General features: G+C 36.9%; 1 protein-coding gene across 4 annotated transcripts in view; it reads left to right on the top strand.

The window, feature by feature from the left end:
* ofcc1 (orofacial cleft 1 candidate 1) overlaps positions 1 to 6,798 on the top strand; it is a 149,740-nt gene extending 142,942 nt beyond the window's left edge. For all 4 annotated transcript variants that reach the window (XM_055182277.2, XM_055182276.2, XM_073863768.1 and 1 more), the window contains exons 19-20: positions 5,696 to 5,810; positions 6,092 to 6,798. In XM_055182277.2, coding sequence (XP_055038252.2) covers positions 5,696 to 5,810; positions 6,092 to 6,162 — 186 coding nt within the window. In that variant the 3' untranslated portion in view covers positions 6,163 to 6,798. The remainder of the gene's footprint in view (positions 1 to 5,695; positions 5,811 to 6,091) is intronic.
* The last annotated feature ends 11,009 nt before the right edge of the window (positions 6,799 to 17,807 follow it).

Raw genomic sequence — 17,807 nt, 5'->3', positions numbered from 1 at the left:
CTTTACAATAAGGTTGTATTTGTTACCATTAGTTAATGCACAATACTTCTACAGCATTAATTAATCGTGGTTCATGTTAATTTCAGTATCTGTTCATACATATTTATTAATATTGTGCACTAACTAATCTTATTAGTTCTTTTTAAAAAGAAAAGTTATAACTGTTCCCATTAGTTAATGCACAATGAACTAACACAAACTATTGTATTGGTATTAACTAACATTAACAAAGATTAATAAATGCTGAAAAACTGTATTGCTCATTGCTAGTTTAGCTAATGCAAATACTAATGTTATGTCAAGTGTTACCCAAGCCTTTTAAATACAGAAGTACTCTCAGAATTTTCCATGACACATTTTTTGTATCGAATACATTCTTCAACTTCAACTAAAATGCAACTATCTTAAAATGTATCACTAGTCCCTTTCACACGTACAGTCACGAGCAACTGCACGACTATCAGAGTTTGCCACAGAAGTGAAAACTAACTTTACAAACTTTAAATCCTGTCCATAAAAATATGAAATGATGCTGATATAGTTTTCCTTTAGAGCGTAAGCTGACATAAGTTAAATTCCAGACATATTTCTTTCTTTAGTCATACAATATAACTGATTTAAACCTGGATTTTAAGTCAAGTTTAAATGGCATTCACAAATTATTTTACTTACATAGCTGGATGAATTTCTGTGTAAGAGGGCTGGGTGACAGATAGGAAAGCCATTTCAAAAGTGGAGCAAGTTTTCATTGCTTTAAAATTACATCTTATAAAATGTTTGTCTTTGAAAAAAAAATGTGCACGGCTGATCATTTGTTTATAATAAGACCAGTGTTTTAAAGAAGTAAATAAGGCTGGAATAAAAGTCCTGAGGACTTGATTTATCAGTATAAATTGTAAAGAAATGAAGAGTGTATGTGGTTCAGCAGAGGAAAGTGTCAGCCCATATCTGAAGTGTATGATAGGTGTGGCAGTGGGCAGGCTGACACATGAAAGACGCTGATAACCTCAAAGCCGCCTACCCCAGGGCACAGGCAACAGCCATGCCAGCACCCAGACATCAGCAGACCTAAACACCCCATAATTCATCCCCAATCTATATAATGGTAGCGGCTCTCTGTGTTGTTCTTACTGGTCCTAGCAACACCGATCCTCAAGCAAACAAGTAAATGTAATGTTGCTAGATATACACTAACCAAAAATCATTCTGCTACTTTTTAGGATTCAATTTAATAACAGAAGCTGTTATCAATCTGAATCAATCTTTTAACAGTAGTATTTCTTTTACATGTTCTTATAGAAGTTTTGACATACATTTTGGAGGTGAAAAGGAAATGTTGTCTGGAAATGTTTCTACTAATATACAAAAAACAATATCATGTGACAATTTAACTCCCATTATGCTTTAAAACCTTAAAGTGTATGTTGCAGGTTAACCACCACTGTCGATTAATGGGTACATAAATCACTCAAGATATGTGTATAATTTTTAAAATGTCTCAAAACTGGTCTTAAAGACCACTTTTTTTACGTTTTTGGTATTAACGGTTTTTTTAACGCAATTCTGCGATGACGTCACCTTGGGGAGAAGTGGAGAAAGACTCAGAGCCATAGAGATAGATGAGACATTTATTGCCGTTTAATACTTACGTATATAATTTGGAAATCATATATACATCGTAGGAAATATATAATGTGTTATACTGCAAAGTTACCTTGCTAATTATTATTTATGATATATGTGGAGATAAATAAAACTTCGCAAATCTGCTGATTTGATCCATTCATGTCCTGACCACCAGGCTAGAGATTTTTAAACATCCTTAATCCACACTTACTAATCTATCAAATAATATCTCAAATATATTGTTTTGTGAAATAAAAGGATGCTTTGTTATATTGTTTATGCGATTATAACGAATCACACGATCATTTTATACGCAGCAGCAGTCAGCAGCTGCAGCACACTCGGATCCGACCGCATACATACTGTAATAAACAGGCGTTCGGCGGCTTTTTACATCACGACAGGCTAAGCCATTTGAAGAGGAACCGCTCATTGATCACCGTATTTTTATAAATCCTGTACATGTTTGGACCTGCCGAACAGGTTGAGCCATTTTTATACTTTATTGAGCAGAGAGGCTGCCTGCACAGTTTGACCAGCGGGCTGCAGGAACCGGCGCACATCACGCCGCCAGACGGTGTTGCTAATATAACTCGAAATGTATAACTATTATCAGATCGGCCCGGGAAAGTCCCGACTCTCTCGATTGCCATTCCACTACTGGCTGTAAGAAAGTGAGTGCGTTTGGGTCGCTGGTACCCGCGAACAGACGTGACGTGCTTCACTCACCTTCCAGGATTAGAGACATGCTGCCAAAACCGTTTGTGCTGAAGATCGCATAAAGTTACACCCATTTCAGGCAGGATCATGGACCCCCTCAAGCCAGCATGCACGAGTATGTTAATTGTTTGTTTACTTTCTACACGAAGATATGCTAACCTTATGCTATCTGGCTGTCTGCCTATCTCTCTATACTAGCCTATCCATCTGTCTGTCTATCTATCTGTCTATCTATCTATCTATCTATCTATCTATCTATCTATCTATCTATCTATCTATCTATCTATCTATCTATCTATCTATCTATCTATCTATCTATCTATCTATCTATCTATCTATCTATCTATCTATCTATCTATCTATAATCTGCGCTATCAGAACTGTACTTTACTCGTCTTTCTATAGTCATTCTCAATGCTCTCAAGGCGGCTTTGGTCAATTCTCTCCCCAGCGTGACGTCATACAGTGCGTTGTGAGGGAAAGGAGAATCATTGCAAATTGCTGTACTTTTTCATACTTTTTCGGGTTTTGTGATACCCAACAACATAAAATACAATGGATAACAGTTTAAATGTTTATTATCAACAAGCAAATTGCACAAATTCGTTGAAAAATTTTACCTGCAAAACGCCCTTTAAATGAAACGTTTAGCCAATTGACTCTATGCACGGCGAATCTCAGGATATATTTATATTTATGCATTTGGCAGACGCTTTTATCCAAACGACTTACAGTGCATTACAAGGTATACAGAATAGGTTTTTAACAGTATGGGCCCTATTTTAATGATCTAAGTGCATTGTCTAAAGTGCATGGCGCACAGTCTAAACGGGCGTGCCCAAATCCACTTTTGCTGATTTAACGACGGGAAAAAAATTTTTTTGCGCCAATCACACAGCCTAAAGGGTTGTTCCTATTCACCTAATGAGTAATGGGTGTGTTTTGCGCGTTCCATGCAGAAAACCAATGAGCGTCTCAGCTCTCATCACCTTTAAAAGCCAGCTGCGCTCGTGCCATGCCATTTCCCCATTTAGATGGTGGATTTGTAAACTGAAAAACTAAGCGGAGGATGAAGACCACCAGTTTAAGATTGATGTTAAAAAAATGTGTTGTTTTCATTTGTATTATTGTTTATTTTTTGTATTAAAACCTTTAAACGTCGTTTTCCTTCAGTCATAGGAGTAAAATTAGCAGGCTTTGAATTGCTGTAAATGGATCAGTGTAATCTCAAAGAATAATTTACAAATATGCAAGAAAAGGTTTGTACTCTTAAAATACTTTATTTGTAACAAACAATAGATAAAGAATTAACAAACGTGTGGAGAGCCGTTTCAGCACTCGGATAGCGGCGTGTTTTTAAAAGCATTACTTAAAAAAGGTTCTCATCTCACCAAATCTACAGGTACAAAGTCATCATATACGATAAATCTGTGGGATAGCATTTTCTAACTTGTACATAGTATTATCTAACTTGTATTTAAAAACATCATGCATAGTAAATGTCATTGTGTTGCCAGACCACCATATATTATTTTAAGTACCAGAAATACAAAAAATCTGGTCATGCAAAGCTAAACTGCAAGGGTTGGGGTCTGGAAATGCTAATAAAATGTATGGCTGGAATGCAAGTAGTTTTGATTAAAACATAATGTATTTTTTGAGTATTTTATTAACTACATTTGATAGCATCCAGCTGGTCATGTGATCTCAATGTGGATACCATCACGAGGGACAGTAATAAAACTAGGTTACCATCATTTAATCACATTTGCCATAAATGCTAGTCATTTTGTTTATGTAAGTAAAAGTTTTACAAATTCTTGGCGTATGTTTACTGCAGAGCATTTACATTTTTTTAAATGAAAATAAGCCGTGTCAGCTTGCAAAAGAAAAGAGTACAGCTTAATCGGATTCCAGTTCCACACCAACTTTATGATGCACTTGCGATGTTTCTATTAAAGTTAGGGTCGGCTTTAAAAACAAACATTACTTGGCAGATGTTTACTGCTCTCTGAGTAAATACACATTTGAGCAGATTTGAATGCGATACCGATAACTTCTTCCCTTCTGATTGGCCCAACATCCGCCTCATCTGCAGAAACAAGACGGCTCTGGACATAAACGCGTGCGAATTCATTAGGCCGTGTGCTAAAACGGCAGTAGGTTTATGTACTCGAGCGTACGTCTTTCCTCTCAGGCTAGCATTTAAGTGTCTACGGCCTCAGAAAGCGCCGTTCTGGCCAACTGTGCTGCATCATCTCTTGTTTCCATATGCCGACTGGAGCATATGTGAAGCCTGCCGCCACTTCTGTAAAACTTCCATTAAAAATGCACAACTACAGCTTCAACAGCTTGAGTATTACCTTCGCACAAATTATTAATGCTCGGCAAAACCGCTGATGAGCACCCAGCATGCATTAAACACACTCACTTATGCCAGCCGTTTTCATCATGTGGCTTTTGAGGTTTCGCAGCATGCGATGCTGTTTGTGTTTCTCGAAAACCTTTGTTTGTCCTTGAATGCTGCAAACTCTTTAAATAGATGGCACGTAACTGGAAATTTTGAAAAAGATGCTAACAATTGAATGCTAGTCTGTCTGTAACACGGATAACAGATTTTCAGTAACAGCGGCGCTGTTCGCTGTCTTTTGCAAAGTAATCTCGTAAAACTGATCCACCAGGTTTGTGGTGAATAGGGCCAGTCAGGGATAGTTGTTTTTATCCCAAAAAGTATTCCCAGTTATTGTCAAGGAGGATTATTATTGCCCAGTATCACAACAATTCCCAGTCTCCCCAGTATCACATGAGTGAACTTTTGAAAGATCTCTTTATCAGGTCACTATGTGCCCCCAGTGCAGTGGCTGAGGTAAGAACGATGACATTTTATGTTTCATTTCTTAATTTGGATAATAGTGAATTAAGATGCCTCGTTCACATTTATGAGTCAGTGCTCCGGACAGCCGACCGAAGTCAACATTGACCCAAATTAGCATTTGGATATGAAAAATTTAACCTTTAAAAGAATCCTGCAGCTACAGTCATTGACAAACTACATCAGTTCTTCCTACCGTCTCTCTTCTATGCTTCTAATTACTGTTCTGTAGGTTTGATTGGCTATGTCTCATATGCCATGGGGTCAATGTACCACTGCAAGCATATGAAATCGTATTTTGATTATATAAATTCAGAATCTCTCATTCGTTATTCAGAATGTCAGCTTGGTTTAATAATGTGATGCCTTGAATTAAATGTTAGTTTAGATGTTCCCACCTGAATCACATTTCTACAGTTCAGGGGTCTATGTTCATAACACAAATGGCTTTGTAGTTAATTGTGTGTGTTTTTGCAGGTGATGGAGAACTTTGATATCCCAGTGCTTCAGAGGTCAGAGGTGCATGAAGAACACGAGAAGATGAAGAGTGCAACACATCTCAGAGAGAGGAAGAGGAGGAGAGCTGTATGGCGTGAGTATCAACACATTAAGATTCACATACACTATAAAAAATGCTGGGTTATTTTCAACCCAGCGTTGGGTAAAAAGGGACGAGCCTAGCAGCTGGGTTGAAATAAACCCAGGAAATGTTTATAATTGACCCAACAATGGGTTAAAACAACCCAGCATTTTGGGTTGAAATAAGCTTTTTGGACGAACGTTGGCCAAAAATAACCCAGCATTTTTTGTGTAATGATCTGGTTATAGTGAGTTTAGTTTGTTTTATAATAATGTTATGTGTGTCTGTTAAAGGTTCACACAGGGTTGAGCCTCTTGGAGGAAGTGTCTTTGACTCCAGCACTCCAGTTAAAGAAACCAGCTGATAACTGTAAATAACCACAAATGATAGCGTTTATTCATCTACACTGTAAAAAAAATCTGTAGAAATTGCAGCTGTGTTGCCGGTAATTTGCCGTGGATTTGGATTTGTGTTATTTACTGTTTTACAAACACACATTTACAAGTCTTTGTCTTTACAGAGTAAATCTAAAAAAACAGCATCAAGCAAAACATTCCGGGAAACAAAATCTGAAGCAAAAAACAGAAAAAGTTTAATGATGATTTCTGGTTCCCAGAATGCTTTGCATGAGGCTGTTATTGTATAGTTTTGTTCTGTAAAGATAAAGACTTGTTAATATTTAAAGTTTATTTAACTTTGAACAAACTCTTGCCAGTGAGTAACGTGGATGTGAATCTGCGGTGGATTACTGGCAACCCAGCTGCAATAACATTGTAATTTCTACTGAATTTTTTTACAGTGAAGTTGTTTTTTTATCCCACAAACACTCTATAATGGAAGACAAAACTTAGTACTTGACTGAAAAAATACACGAAAAACAAACCAAAGCCTAGTTTATACTGTATGCATTTATAACACTTGAACATCTGTAAATAAATGCATTAAATAATAAAATAAGTAGAATTGTTTAAAATAAAGAAATTGACGGTATTACTCTCGCAACCCTTGCGAAGTTATGTGCCTGTAGTCGTGTGGGTTTGTGGGTCTTTTCCGTGGCACTGGCACGCTTTTCCGCCTTTTTGTGTGAACATGTCACGCATTTCTGTTTACGTGTCACGTATTTGTTACTCAACTGTTTTGTCCTATTTTCAAAACATTGACGCTTCGGTTTAGGGTTAGATTTGGTGTTTTTGTTAGGAAGTCACTTTAAGTATTGGTTTATACCTTTTTTTTACCTTTTCATGATTTATTTTTTATATTTTATGATTTTTAAACCATTGTCATCTGGCATTAGGGTTAGAGTTGGGTTTGGGTAAGGATGTCATTTTATGTAAATCTAACCCTAAACTGAAGCATCAATGGTAAGAAAATATGACAAAACAGTTGAGTAACAAATACGTGACACGTAAACAGAAATGCGTGACATGTTCATGCAAAAAGGCGGAAAAGCGTGTCAGTGTCACGGAAATATTATTATTTACGTGACTATAAGTACATACTGGGTTGTACTATAATTAGTTTACAGTATTATTGTATACAATAATAAAATAATAATAATAATAATAATTTTACTAGATAAAAAGTATTTATTTGTATTTTGCTAAATATTTTCATAGTTACTCTTTTAAGACAACTGTGTGAACTTGAGAGGAAATGACATTGACATTTGTTGTGGAAATCATTTCTGTCATGCAACTTAAACTAGCCTGTAGAGTTCAATGCAATGTAACTTTGGTTAGTAATCATAAACATATTTCAATGTGCTTCATGATATAAACCATAAATCAGTCTATCCAGTCCCGTTTCCAAAGCAGAATGTAAAGTACATCACAAACATAAATATGTAGCAGTCTATAACTCAATAAACATGTCGAGTAACAGTTCCATGATATAGGCGTGAATGCGGTCTTGTTTGATCTTCACTGCTACTTCAACACGGTGAAAAATGACGATTCCAAAAGTCACTTATCAAGACAGTGATAAAATATCAATATTTGGGCCACATTAAGCAGGATAATATTCTGTCTGCCTTGATTTGTATTGAGTATGTGTCTCCTGCCCGGTGCTTGACGTAATGAACTCGCCCACAAATCAGCCCGTAATGGGTCCCTACTTATATATACTGCTTAATTAAAGGTTGTGGGCTTATTAACATGTGTCAGCGGTGGCGGCCGGGCGAGATTGAATCTGTTCGTGCACAGCCAGGTTGTAAAGGTTTTATAGATAACCTATCATTATTAAACCCCATTGCTTAATATTAGATCTTAATAACCTGTCATTTTCATTGATGATGATTTTCTTTATGGGTGGCCATTATGGCCCAAAGTTGGGACTGTTTGGGACACTTGTTTCCTCTGCGCTTATGACTCTCTTGTGCTCGCTCTTTTATGTGACTGGAGTGAACATCAGCGTTTGGTGACCAGAGGGCCTTATTCTTCACAACAGACTGACTGAGATGAGGCTTCGAGTATGTTTCTCTGTCTGTTTATAGCTTCTTCTTCCCTGACCAGCATCACAAACACAGATTCAGACCACAAATTTCTTTCTGCATTTTATGAAGGCAGATAACAGGTTGAAAGCCTACAGTGTGGCATGCACTGCACATGCATACTTTAACATATCGTTTACAGTATACAGTATATGGAAACATACTGTTATGAATGTTTGTTACACACATACAGAATATTTATATTTTTACAAATTAGGTACATGATTTCAATTGTTCTTTTATTCCGATATCTAATCATGTGACATTACCTAAATGTATTTAGATGTATACAAAAATCTGCTGAAATTGGTTGTTGGTGCCAGGCGGACTGGTTTGAGTATATCTGAAACTGCTGACTTTCTGGGATTTTCACACACAATCATCTCAAAAGTTTTTAGAGGACAGTCTGAAAAAGAGAAAAAACATCCAGTGAGTGGCAGCTTTGGCCATTTAAATGGGTTACAGCCCCAGGTCTCAGTTCAAGAAGCAAAAAAGGTGATTCTACAGTATAGCGGGTTTAACCTGCTACTAATAAAGTGGTGAGTGGGCTGTTTGTAACCTATCCGACCAGAAGCCCTATTGACCATAGTATTATTTTTCCTACTATGAAAGTCAGTCTGCTTCTGGTCTGTATACATATTTGTAACAACATGGGAGTGAGTAAATGATGACAGAATTTTCATTTTTGGGTGAACTATCCCTTTAAGTTGTTTCTAAAGAGCCTCAAACAAAACTTTGCCCTTTCAGTGATTTGATCCTAACCAGTGAAATAGTGTAACAACTCCTCTTAAAATAACAGCCTAAACTACTTAAATACCTAAACTAAAATAACTATTCATTCTGATATGGTTAACATTTCCTATAGTATACGTACCCATAAAATATACATGTTTTGTGGTAATGTAAAAGATCAGTTATGCACTGTGTAAATGTGTGTTAAACAGTTTCTGAATAGTTTATTTTTATATAAGTTTTGTATCATCTGGGCACACAGAACATAATTTTCATTTAAGGTGAAGTTTTTCCCCCATTTGACAGTAGGTAAACCGTGCTTCAAATATTTGACTGCTAATGCCAAATACTGTTTCATAGTGATTTAAAATTTAAATAGATCCCCAGCAGCAGTTAAGATGCCTGCGGTTTCTCTCTGCTGTGTATTTGCTGATTATAGTGAAAAGCCATACCATCATATGGGAACTACAACTTTTTGAAGTATTTTCTTACATTTACACAATCCTGCTGCTAGTTAAAGGGAAAATATAAAGAAATGTGATTGTATATTTAAGAAGCCCTGCTGGTATTGAATATAAAGAGGAGCAGTGATTGGTGCAGTCTGTATGATAGAGGCAACTCTACAGGCTAAATCATACGGCTCTATTCATTTGAATTCATCTATACAAAGGCTTTTAAAAAGATGACTTTAGGAGCCGCTTGCACTTTTTCTTTTCAAACTTTCAAATAAACTTCCATTTAATTTCAGCAGAGAGAGAGATGGATGGATATATAGATAGAGGTATAGATAGAGTTAGCCTCAGTGAGGTTTACTGCATAAATGTTTAATTTCTGTATCACGTCACACTACAAGCATCTGGATGTATTATGTGGATTTTGCTCTTGTTTATTTCCAGTGTTATTTATTTATTTATGGAGTGGCAGAAGCAGATGTCCTGTTCAGTGGGGAAAAAATATCTGTGAGGAAGAAAAAATATATGAATATGCAAATTGTATCACAACGTGGAACTTTGTAATGATAGGGGAAATGTTCTTGTGTATTTCATTATGCAGAGGTCACTGGCAGCTTTTTTACTGCCATTTCTTTGCAAGTTAAAACACAATTGCAGTGTGACATAGGGCAGGAGTCTACGACCCTCACGTCCGCGCACATACTTTACATCAGAAATAATCCTAAAGGTGCATCCATCCCTTGCAGGCTATTCACAAAAGCTTGACAAGACACTTACTCTCTTTCCTTTAAAATCATCCCTTTAATTCTGGCAGCAGCCTGTCTTTGTGGTGCTGATCATTAGGTAAAACCATCTTCTCTTCAAATAATCCTGCGCGTGAATGCTAAAAATGTAATGAACTTCACGCTTCATTGTATCTGACATTGCTTAATTAATGGGTGCATTTAAAGTACATAGGCTCTGGTAATTGATTTATATGCATGATTTGCCCATACAGCTGTTGGTTCCTGTAGGAAAGTCATCACTCAAAGTGTGCATGCTTTACTGATGGACTAGAGGTGCTGCAAGCGCATCCTCTGCAGCGCACGTTTATTACCATACTTTCATTATCGTCATTAACAGTGGCAAAATAAAAGACACACAACAGCCTTTCAAAATAATGCACCGCATCTGTCTGGAAAATCCGTCCATCAGAGCTGTATCTCAAAGGCAGTGCCTCAACAAATCGGATTAGAACTATTTGGGTGCAGAACAAAAATCAAACAAAGAAAACATTATTAAATATGAAATTGAATAATGTTTTAAAGCACATTTTTTTCTGAAGGTACACTGTCCAACATCACTGACATCAGCAAATTAAGAGGAAGACAGCACGTTTTCTTTCCTAAAGTGGGGTGTTTAGTGGGTGACGGTAAAATAAAGAGTAAAAGGTCTCTAGGAAAACAAATGTAGTCATATGCAATTCTATATGGATCAAAGTGGTGTAACCACTTGCTACCATGCTACAAAAAAAAAACAATTTTGTATCAAGGCCTGTGCACACCAAGTATGATTACTCAAGGTTTTTAAAGTTTTTTTTTTTCTTCAAAATTTAAGTTAGTAGAAGAGTTTACACCATAGCTATAGTGGTATACTGTATAATCAAAATATTTTATGCTACTTTAACTTAAAGGGGACACATCATGACAATCATACTTTTTTCATGTTTAAGTGCTATAATTGGGTCTCCTGTGCTCCTCCAATAACCTTGAAAATGTGAGAGAGAACAACTCAGTAACTTGGTTTTGGTAAACCATTCTCTGTAAGCATGTGAATAAATAGGTCAATGAAATTTGTCTCCCCTTGTGATATCAGAAGGGGATAATACCGTCCAGTAATCTGCACTATCCGACCAGAGCATTGCCATTTAGTGCAGAGATCAGCTCATTTAAACGGCGTGGGTTGATAAACGTCACGTAATTCAAAAGTGAAATGTGTATTTACAACTTACAAGGTTGCCCAATGTCCTCACCAGTGATGCCACAGTTACTTTGAAAAAGTAATCTGATTACTGATTACTGATTACTCCTTTAAAAAGTAACTAAGTTACTTTACAGATTACTTGCTTTTAAAAGTAACTAAGTTAGATTACAAGTTACTTTGTTAGTTACATTCCAGTAGCTGCCAACACCCCCACTGCCTCAACATTAAAAATGACAACCGGTTTTGCCAACACTCACTTTATTGGAAGTGCATTTTTAACAGTAACGTCAACAATGTATCTCCTGACATTTTAAGTTGAACTGTTGTGTTTTAAAAAACTAATATATATATGAGTCTTTCTTGACTTCACTTAACATAAATAGGGAAGAGCAGGGGCCATTTTCAGAACAACTTAATTTTAAAAGTTAATGTTTTAGACAGAGATATATTTTTGCTGTGGTCAATAACTCACAAGTGTGGTCTATCAAAACCAGCTGGAATTTTGAACAAATGTAAAACGACTTCTGTATAATTTCACTTTAAACAAGAGTAGTGAATTGTTACTTTTGACCTTGACAGCAGGGACGAAAGTAACACACAGGTTGGTCAAAAGTAACACAACAAAACATGATAGATTTTTGTGTTACACTTGTTTTTATTAAATATATATTACTATGACCTCTTTAATATGTAACTGCAAACTTATTTTGTCATTTATCTTTGTAAAAAATAATTAAATTACATTTTTATTTTAAATTTCAGTTTTATCAAATGTTTCAAAAGCAACCAACAGTACAAACTTAAATTGCTGAGACTAAAAAAAAATTTAATAGTTTGAACACTATGAAAATAAAATTAAATCAAATTAGAATAATATCAATTTTTTAACATATTATACACAGTATTAGCAGCAGGACAAAACTAACAAGTGTTACTTTTGACCCGACAGGATCTACTTACTCTATAAACTCGACTTACTTTTATTTTGAAAAACTGAGAAGTCTTCAAGATGTTATATAGTAAATACCTTGTAGATTTATCAGTATTGTGACACATGAAACGAGAAACACAACGCGTTGTAAGAAAAAAAGACCGCTTTTGGAATTTACTTATCATGGTTGAAAACACAGTTCTGGATCTACACGTAGAAATCGGTGAGTAAATAACGCAATATTTGTCAGTGTTTTTGTAGCTGCATCTCTCTTCTCTCTCCATTGTACGTTGTTTACGTTTGTGTCGCTTACACGTGACCTGAATTGTCCTCGTGCTGAAAACGTGACTTGTCGCACACCTGACTTCACTTCCCGAGACGCAAGAAGAAATATACAAGAAAACATATATTTTACTAAGGAAAATTTCAAAAATAGTAACGCACAATGACTTGGATAAGTAACTTTAATCTGATTACTGGTTTGGAAATATTAACGCGTTAGATTACTCGTTACTAAAAAAAGTGGTCAAATTAGAGCAACGCGTTACTAAGTACATTCGTACATACCGCGCGTACCGTGGCAGACACTCAATTCATGCCATTTGCGCAAAATAGACGTGCGAATCAGGGGGAATTGTGTCCACCGGGCCAAACGCCTCATCCACGCCGCGAGACCTCCAGACAGGCATCAACACGTCTTCACATTGACTTAAGGCGTAACTAAACCCCTGGTCAGAACCTGACTCCACCCACTGGCAATATTTCAATAAATCAAGAAAAGTGGGCAGATCGCAACTGAGATAGAGGGGACAAACTAAGCTCATACCAAGTGTGTGGTGAGATCGTAACAAGGGCGTGTTGAGCTTGAACCTTCTTACGTCACAAGTTATTTTTTGGACCCAACATCCAATAGGAAAATTCAACTGTAGTACCCACCGTTCAACCTGAAGAGGGCAGCACTCAGACGTTTTTACACCATATATTATAGTATTGAAACACTTTATATCCAAATGTCAAAAAACTTACTAAAATCAATGAACAGCACTAATAAAGCATCATTCTTACAGATCATTAACTAAAAAAAGTGGGTTTAGGGTTTAGTTACTCTTTAACATTGAAATCACTCGTGCTTGATGCCTTGGTGTAAATGCAGCGTTAGAAACAACGCGAAGCCCTTCAGGCGTTACTTATTCACGATACAGCACTTGCCTTAAGTACCTTATTGCTTTTATAAAATGGTTACCACTAAGGGTGTCACGATTTCGATTTTAAATCGGAATCACTCAAAGTTAAGTCACAACCTCGAACTCCAAATTAAAAAATGGAATCGTCGATGCTGCCATGCCCCCACGTCAAAAAAACACGTGTTGAGTGTTGCAAGTCAACCTCCTCTAACTTAGCTAGCTACAACCAGTCAAAAGATAGCATGGCAGATGCAGGAAGCACCACCTGAGCTACTCTTTAAATGGGAAACAAAAAAACAGCAAGCGCTTCCCGCCTTCAGCTGAACTCAATCAAGTTTCACAACAACTTATTTCAGTTGCTTAAGAGTTATGAAAACAGCATTTAAACATGACTTATTGGGGTATAGTGCCACAATCTCGTCTGACTGTAATAAAGGCGTGTTTTTAAGATGCAAATTACTGACAGGAATGTTCATCTGACAAGTTTAGTTTCGTTTTATCAGGTATGTGCGTGTACCATATTTTTCCACTGGCAGCACGATGTAACATGACAGGGCATGTCTGGGTTCAAGGTCAGATATTATATTTCATAAAAGTCTAGAATCGAGGGTTTGAAGAATCGTGACACCACTAGTTACGACACAATATTTAACTTTCATGAAGTTAAATCAATATAAGCATTCCTTCCGCTATAAAAAAATAGTCCCTGAGCGTGAACAACAACGTTCCAATGTGTAATATGCATGAAAGCTCAAATAAAAACTGTTCTCAAACTGATACGTGTGGTTGCTAAGGGCACAGTGATAAATAGAACCGGTCAAGTTTTATCGTGAATTAAGCACAGCTATTGATCAATCGAATCAAGGATTGGAACTAACCGTTTTATAAAAATATTTAAACCACATGGCTGTTGAATGCTTTATTCTGAGAAATGTTCCATGGGTATGGATTATTTTTCGATAAATGCACTCCTGACATGTCAAATGTCTTAAAATAACCACCAGAGCAATATCTTAGTAATGTATGTAGTAACCGTGGTATAAGTAGAATAATTGTCTCCAGTCCTTTGAATCATTTGAAAATAATGTACACCGGCGGTGTAATTACCACCTTCACAGCAAAATCACCAGTGTTAAATTTACACTGCTGGTGTATATATGGGTACCACCAGGCCGATATATCAGCTTGCTATGCTTTTCAATGAATTACGGCGAAATGCTGCTAAATCCAAAAGCCAGAGGGCGCTCTCGTGCAGAAACTTAATATGCGCTGCAGACGAAGAACCATACACACACAGCTATGAGCTCCGGGAAATGTCTTAAGGATATATTTATATTGCTGTTTTTTACACCTTTTCAGGTATTTTCATGATAACAAAGAATATGTATAATGATTATGTTTGACGAGTGTTTTGTTTTTTTTCAAATGCATGTTATATACGACTCAAACTAACAGCGATTTCAGATCGATAAGGACTTACTGATCAAAAGCCGTAGTACATGAAATAGCTGTGAATAATATCGTCTGTGCGATTCAGAATAGCTATCAGCCACATATTATTAGTGTATATCTGCTTTTATCTGTGCACCCCTAGATTATAGTATTGGTTTCTTTATAAACTGCTGAAACATCAAATGAAATAATAATTTATTTTTATGCTACCACATGGCACTGCATCCCACATTACATCTAGTTCATATCTGACTTCATTTAAAAAAACATCATGTCCAAAGTACACTGTAGCTTAACATTGCGTATGTGTTGCCTAAATAAAGCATTGTTCAGTCATGTGATGCTATAATTATCGAAGGAGAAGTGTGTGTGTGTGTGTGTGTGTGTGTGTGTGTTTTCTTGAGAGATTTGGAGGTCGGTGGCCTCTAACCATTATTTGGAGCTCGGACGGATTCTCAGCGGAGCGCAGATCAATCTTTTACCTGGGGAACGAGTGCTGCGTATTTCTATCACCAACCTATTGATTTTTCCATGTGCAGACCCCTTATGTGAAAGAGGTGTTTTCATGTGGACACCGCAGAGAAAACGCCGCCTGCAGCACACGCACTCATTTATTTATGCTTGCAGACACCCGTTGGCACAGACACCTGCAAAATGCACACATCAGCATATTTAGCGATTTCAGATCTCGGGTGTACAAGTGTGCATGAGCTCATAAGCACATGCGTTTTAATTCACAAACATGCTGAGCTCCAAACAACAACGAGCAGTTTCTCTCCATTCATTCCCCACTAACACTCGTGTGTTATTTTTTGAACCGGCTCTCTGGAGTGTTTACCACTGTGATCGATATGAGACCTCAATGATCCTGTCTGGTCATGTATCATCATGGCTTCAACCAGGACTTTGATTCAGCACAGAAAAATGATCAAACTTATTCCCTCAGTCTCGTGCGAAAACCCATAGGACTTCTTTAGAAATGTTGCATATTAATGATGCTGCCTAACGTTTAGTGACCAAGGGCTAGCAAGATACAAAAAATGGCAGGTATCATAAAAATATTTCCATGCACCTCGTGCCATGTTCTAGTATAAGTCTAGCAAAAGTATCCTTTTGTTCAGATCTTTAGATCTATCTTACATTTACTGTGCATTCAAGGTATAATTTTTTTTCTGTACTGTATTTGCATTCCTTGGAAAATGAACCCGCAGACCAAATGCAATGCGCAACCAGCTACGCTACAGGAACACAACCTGATTTGAGCCGTGCAAAAATGTGTATATCCATTGTTTAATGTTATGATACGATGAGCAATGAAATGGTAGAGAGTACAATGCCATAGAGGCGTACAGGAATCCATCAACAGCCAATAATCAGTCTCTCTCTTTCTCTCTCTAGCGCTACAGCTGTGACCGCGATCAATACTGCATTACACAGAGCTGCCAGTATACACAATACTCATCAAACTGATTATTTTTGATTCTAAAATGGCAGTTTCATTTGGCGTGGAACAAAAAAGCCACGGTGGTAACTGCTGTTCAATTAGCCGACCGAGACAGCAGGGGTGCAAATAAGACAAATGGCTATTTATTTGGCTGAAATAACACATTGCCTTAAACAGACATAAGAAATGAAATGTCATACTAGTACCGTGCTTAAAAGATGACTTGTTTCATTGAATATTGAAATTTCATGAATATATTTCCAAAGGCTCGGGAAAAAAACAAATTCATCATAAAGTTCTGCGGCCGGTAATGTCACGGTAGGGATTAGTCACTTTATAATGTGCATGCAGCGTGTGTTGTGGATTTCACGGTTATATATAGTACAGTACCTTCCATGGCCATCGTACATTGTACAAAACCCGAAAAATGTGATAGCATCTACACGAACAAGTTTTATTCACCTCAAAAATATTATTTTGTATAACGTAATCAACCTGGGTCGCTTTTCATTGGATCACAACAGCGAAATTAATTTCTGCAGTGGTGATTTCATTTAGAGTTTGTGCAAACGTGTGAAATTTTACAAACTTAAAGAGCATCTCTCCTTAATAGCGGCAAATACTTTCAAACTCATCAGACGAATCCAGGCATTCAATCGATTAAAAAGTCATTTTCCTAACTGTCCTCCTAGGACTCTTTCTCTATTCTTTTTTCCAAGAAAACATTAAATTGCTTCAATCATGCATAGCAGTCTCCTGCTCGCAGTGTAATTTGTAGCTCTGTTCGCATGGCGTGCGGTTATTTGTCATAGTTTTCCTGTAGCACATTTCCCAAATGCTACGATCAGCCTTTAATACTCTAAATTGCCGCTCTGTTTCTAATGGTGATGTGGACAGATGTGGGTTTGGACTAAAGTATGTTTGCAAAGCTAAATTAATGACTAAAAACAGAGCATATGCCTCGTGCAACACGATGCGATGAACAAAACGAATCGAGTCGCAAAACCTACTGAATCACAGCTCGGGATAAACAGCCATGTTCCCATGACGTTGGCTTTCAATTACAGTAAAGGCAGAGAAAGACAAAATATATATATCAGGAATTTTGTGTGAATGTTTTTTTTTTTTTCGATTCACAGCACACTAAGAATTATTCTCTTGTTGCAGTCTCGCAGAACACAATATCTGACAAAAACCTAATGAAAAGCCAGTGGAGTATACTTCCCCACTACTATTATTCTCTTCCACCAAATGACCTTTCATGCTTTGTGGTCCAGGGTAGCAGGGTCGACTCCTTATATAATCAATATTCTATTATGATAGTGTGTTAAGCGAGTGGAGGTTTACAACTTCACTGTAATAGC

This window comes from Misgurnus anguillicaudatus, chromosome 25 (assembly GCF_027580225.2).
Source record: "Misgurnus anguillicaudatus chromosome 25, ASM2758022v2, whole genome shotgun sequence".
In the NCBI taxonomy this organism is placed as follows: Eukaryota; Metazoa; Chordata; class Actinopteri; order Cypriniformes; family Cobitidae; genus Misgurnus; species Misgurnus anguillicaudatus.
Note: the sequence above shows the minus strand (reverse complement) of the source record. Positions and strands in the feature narration are given on the sequence as shown.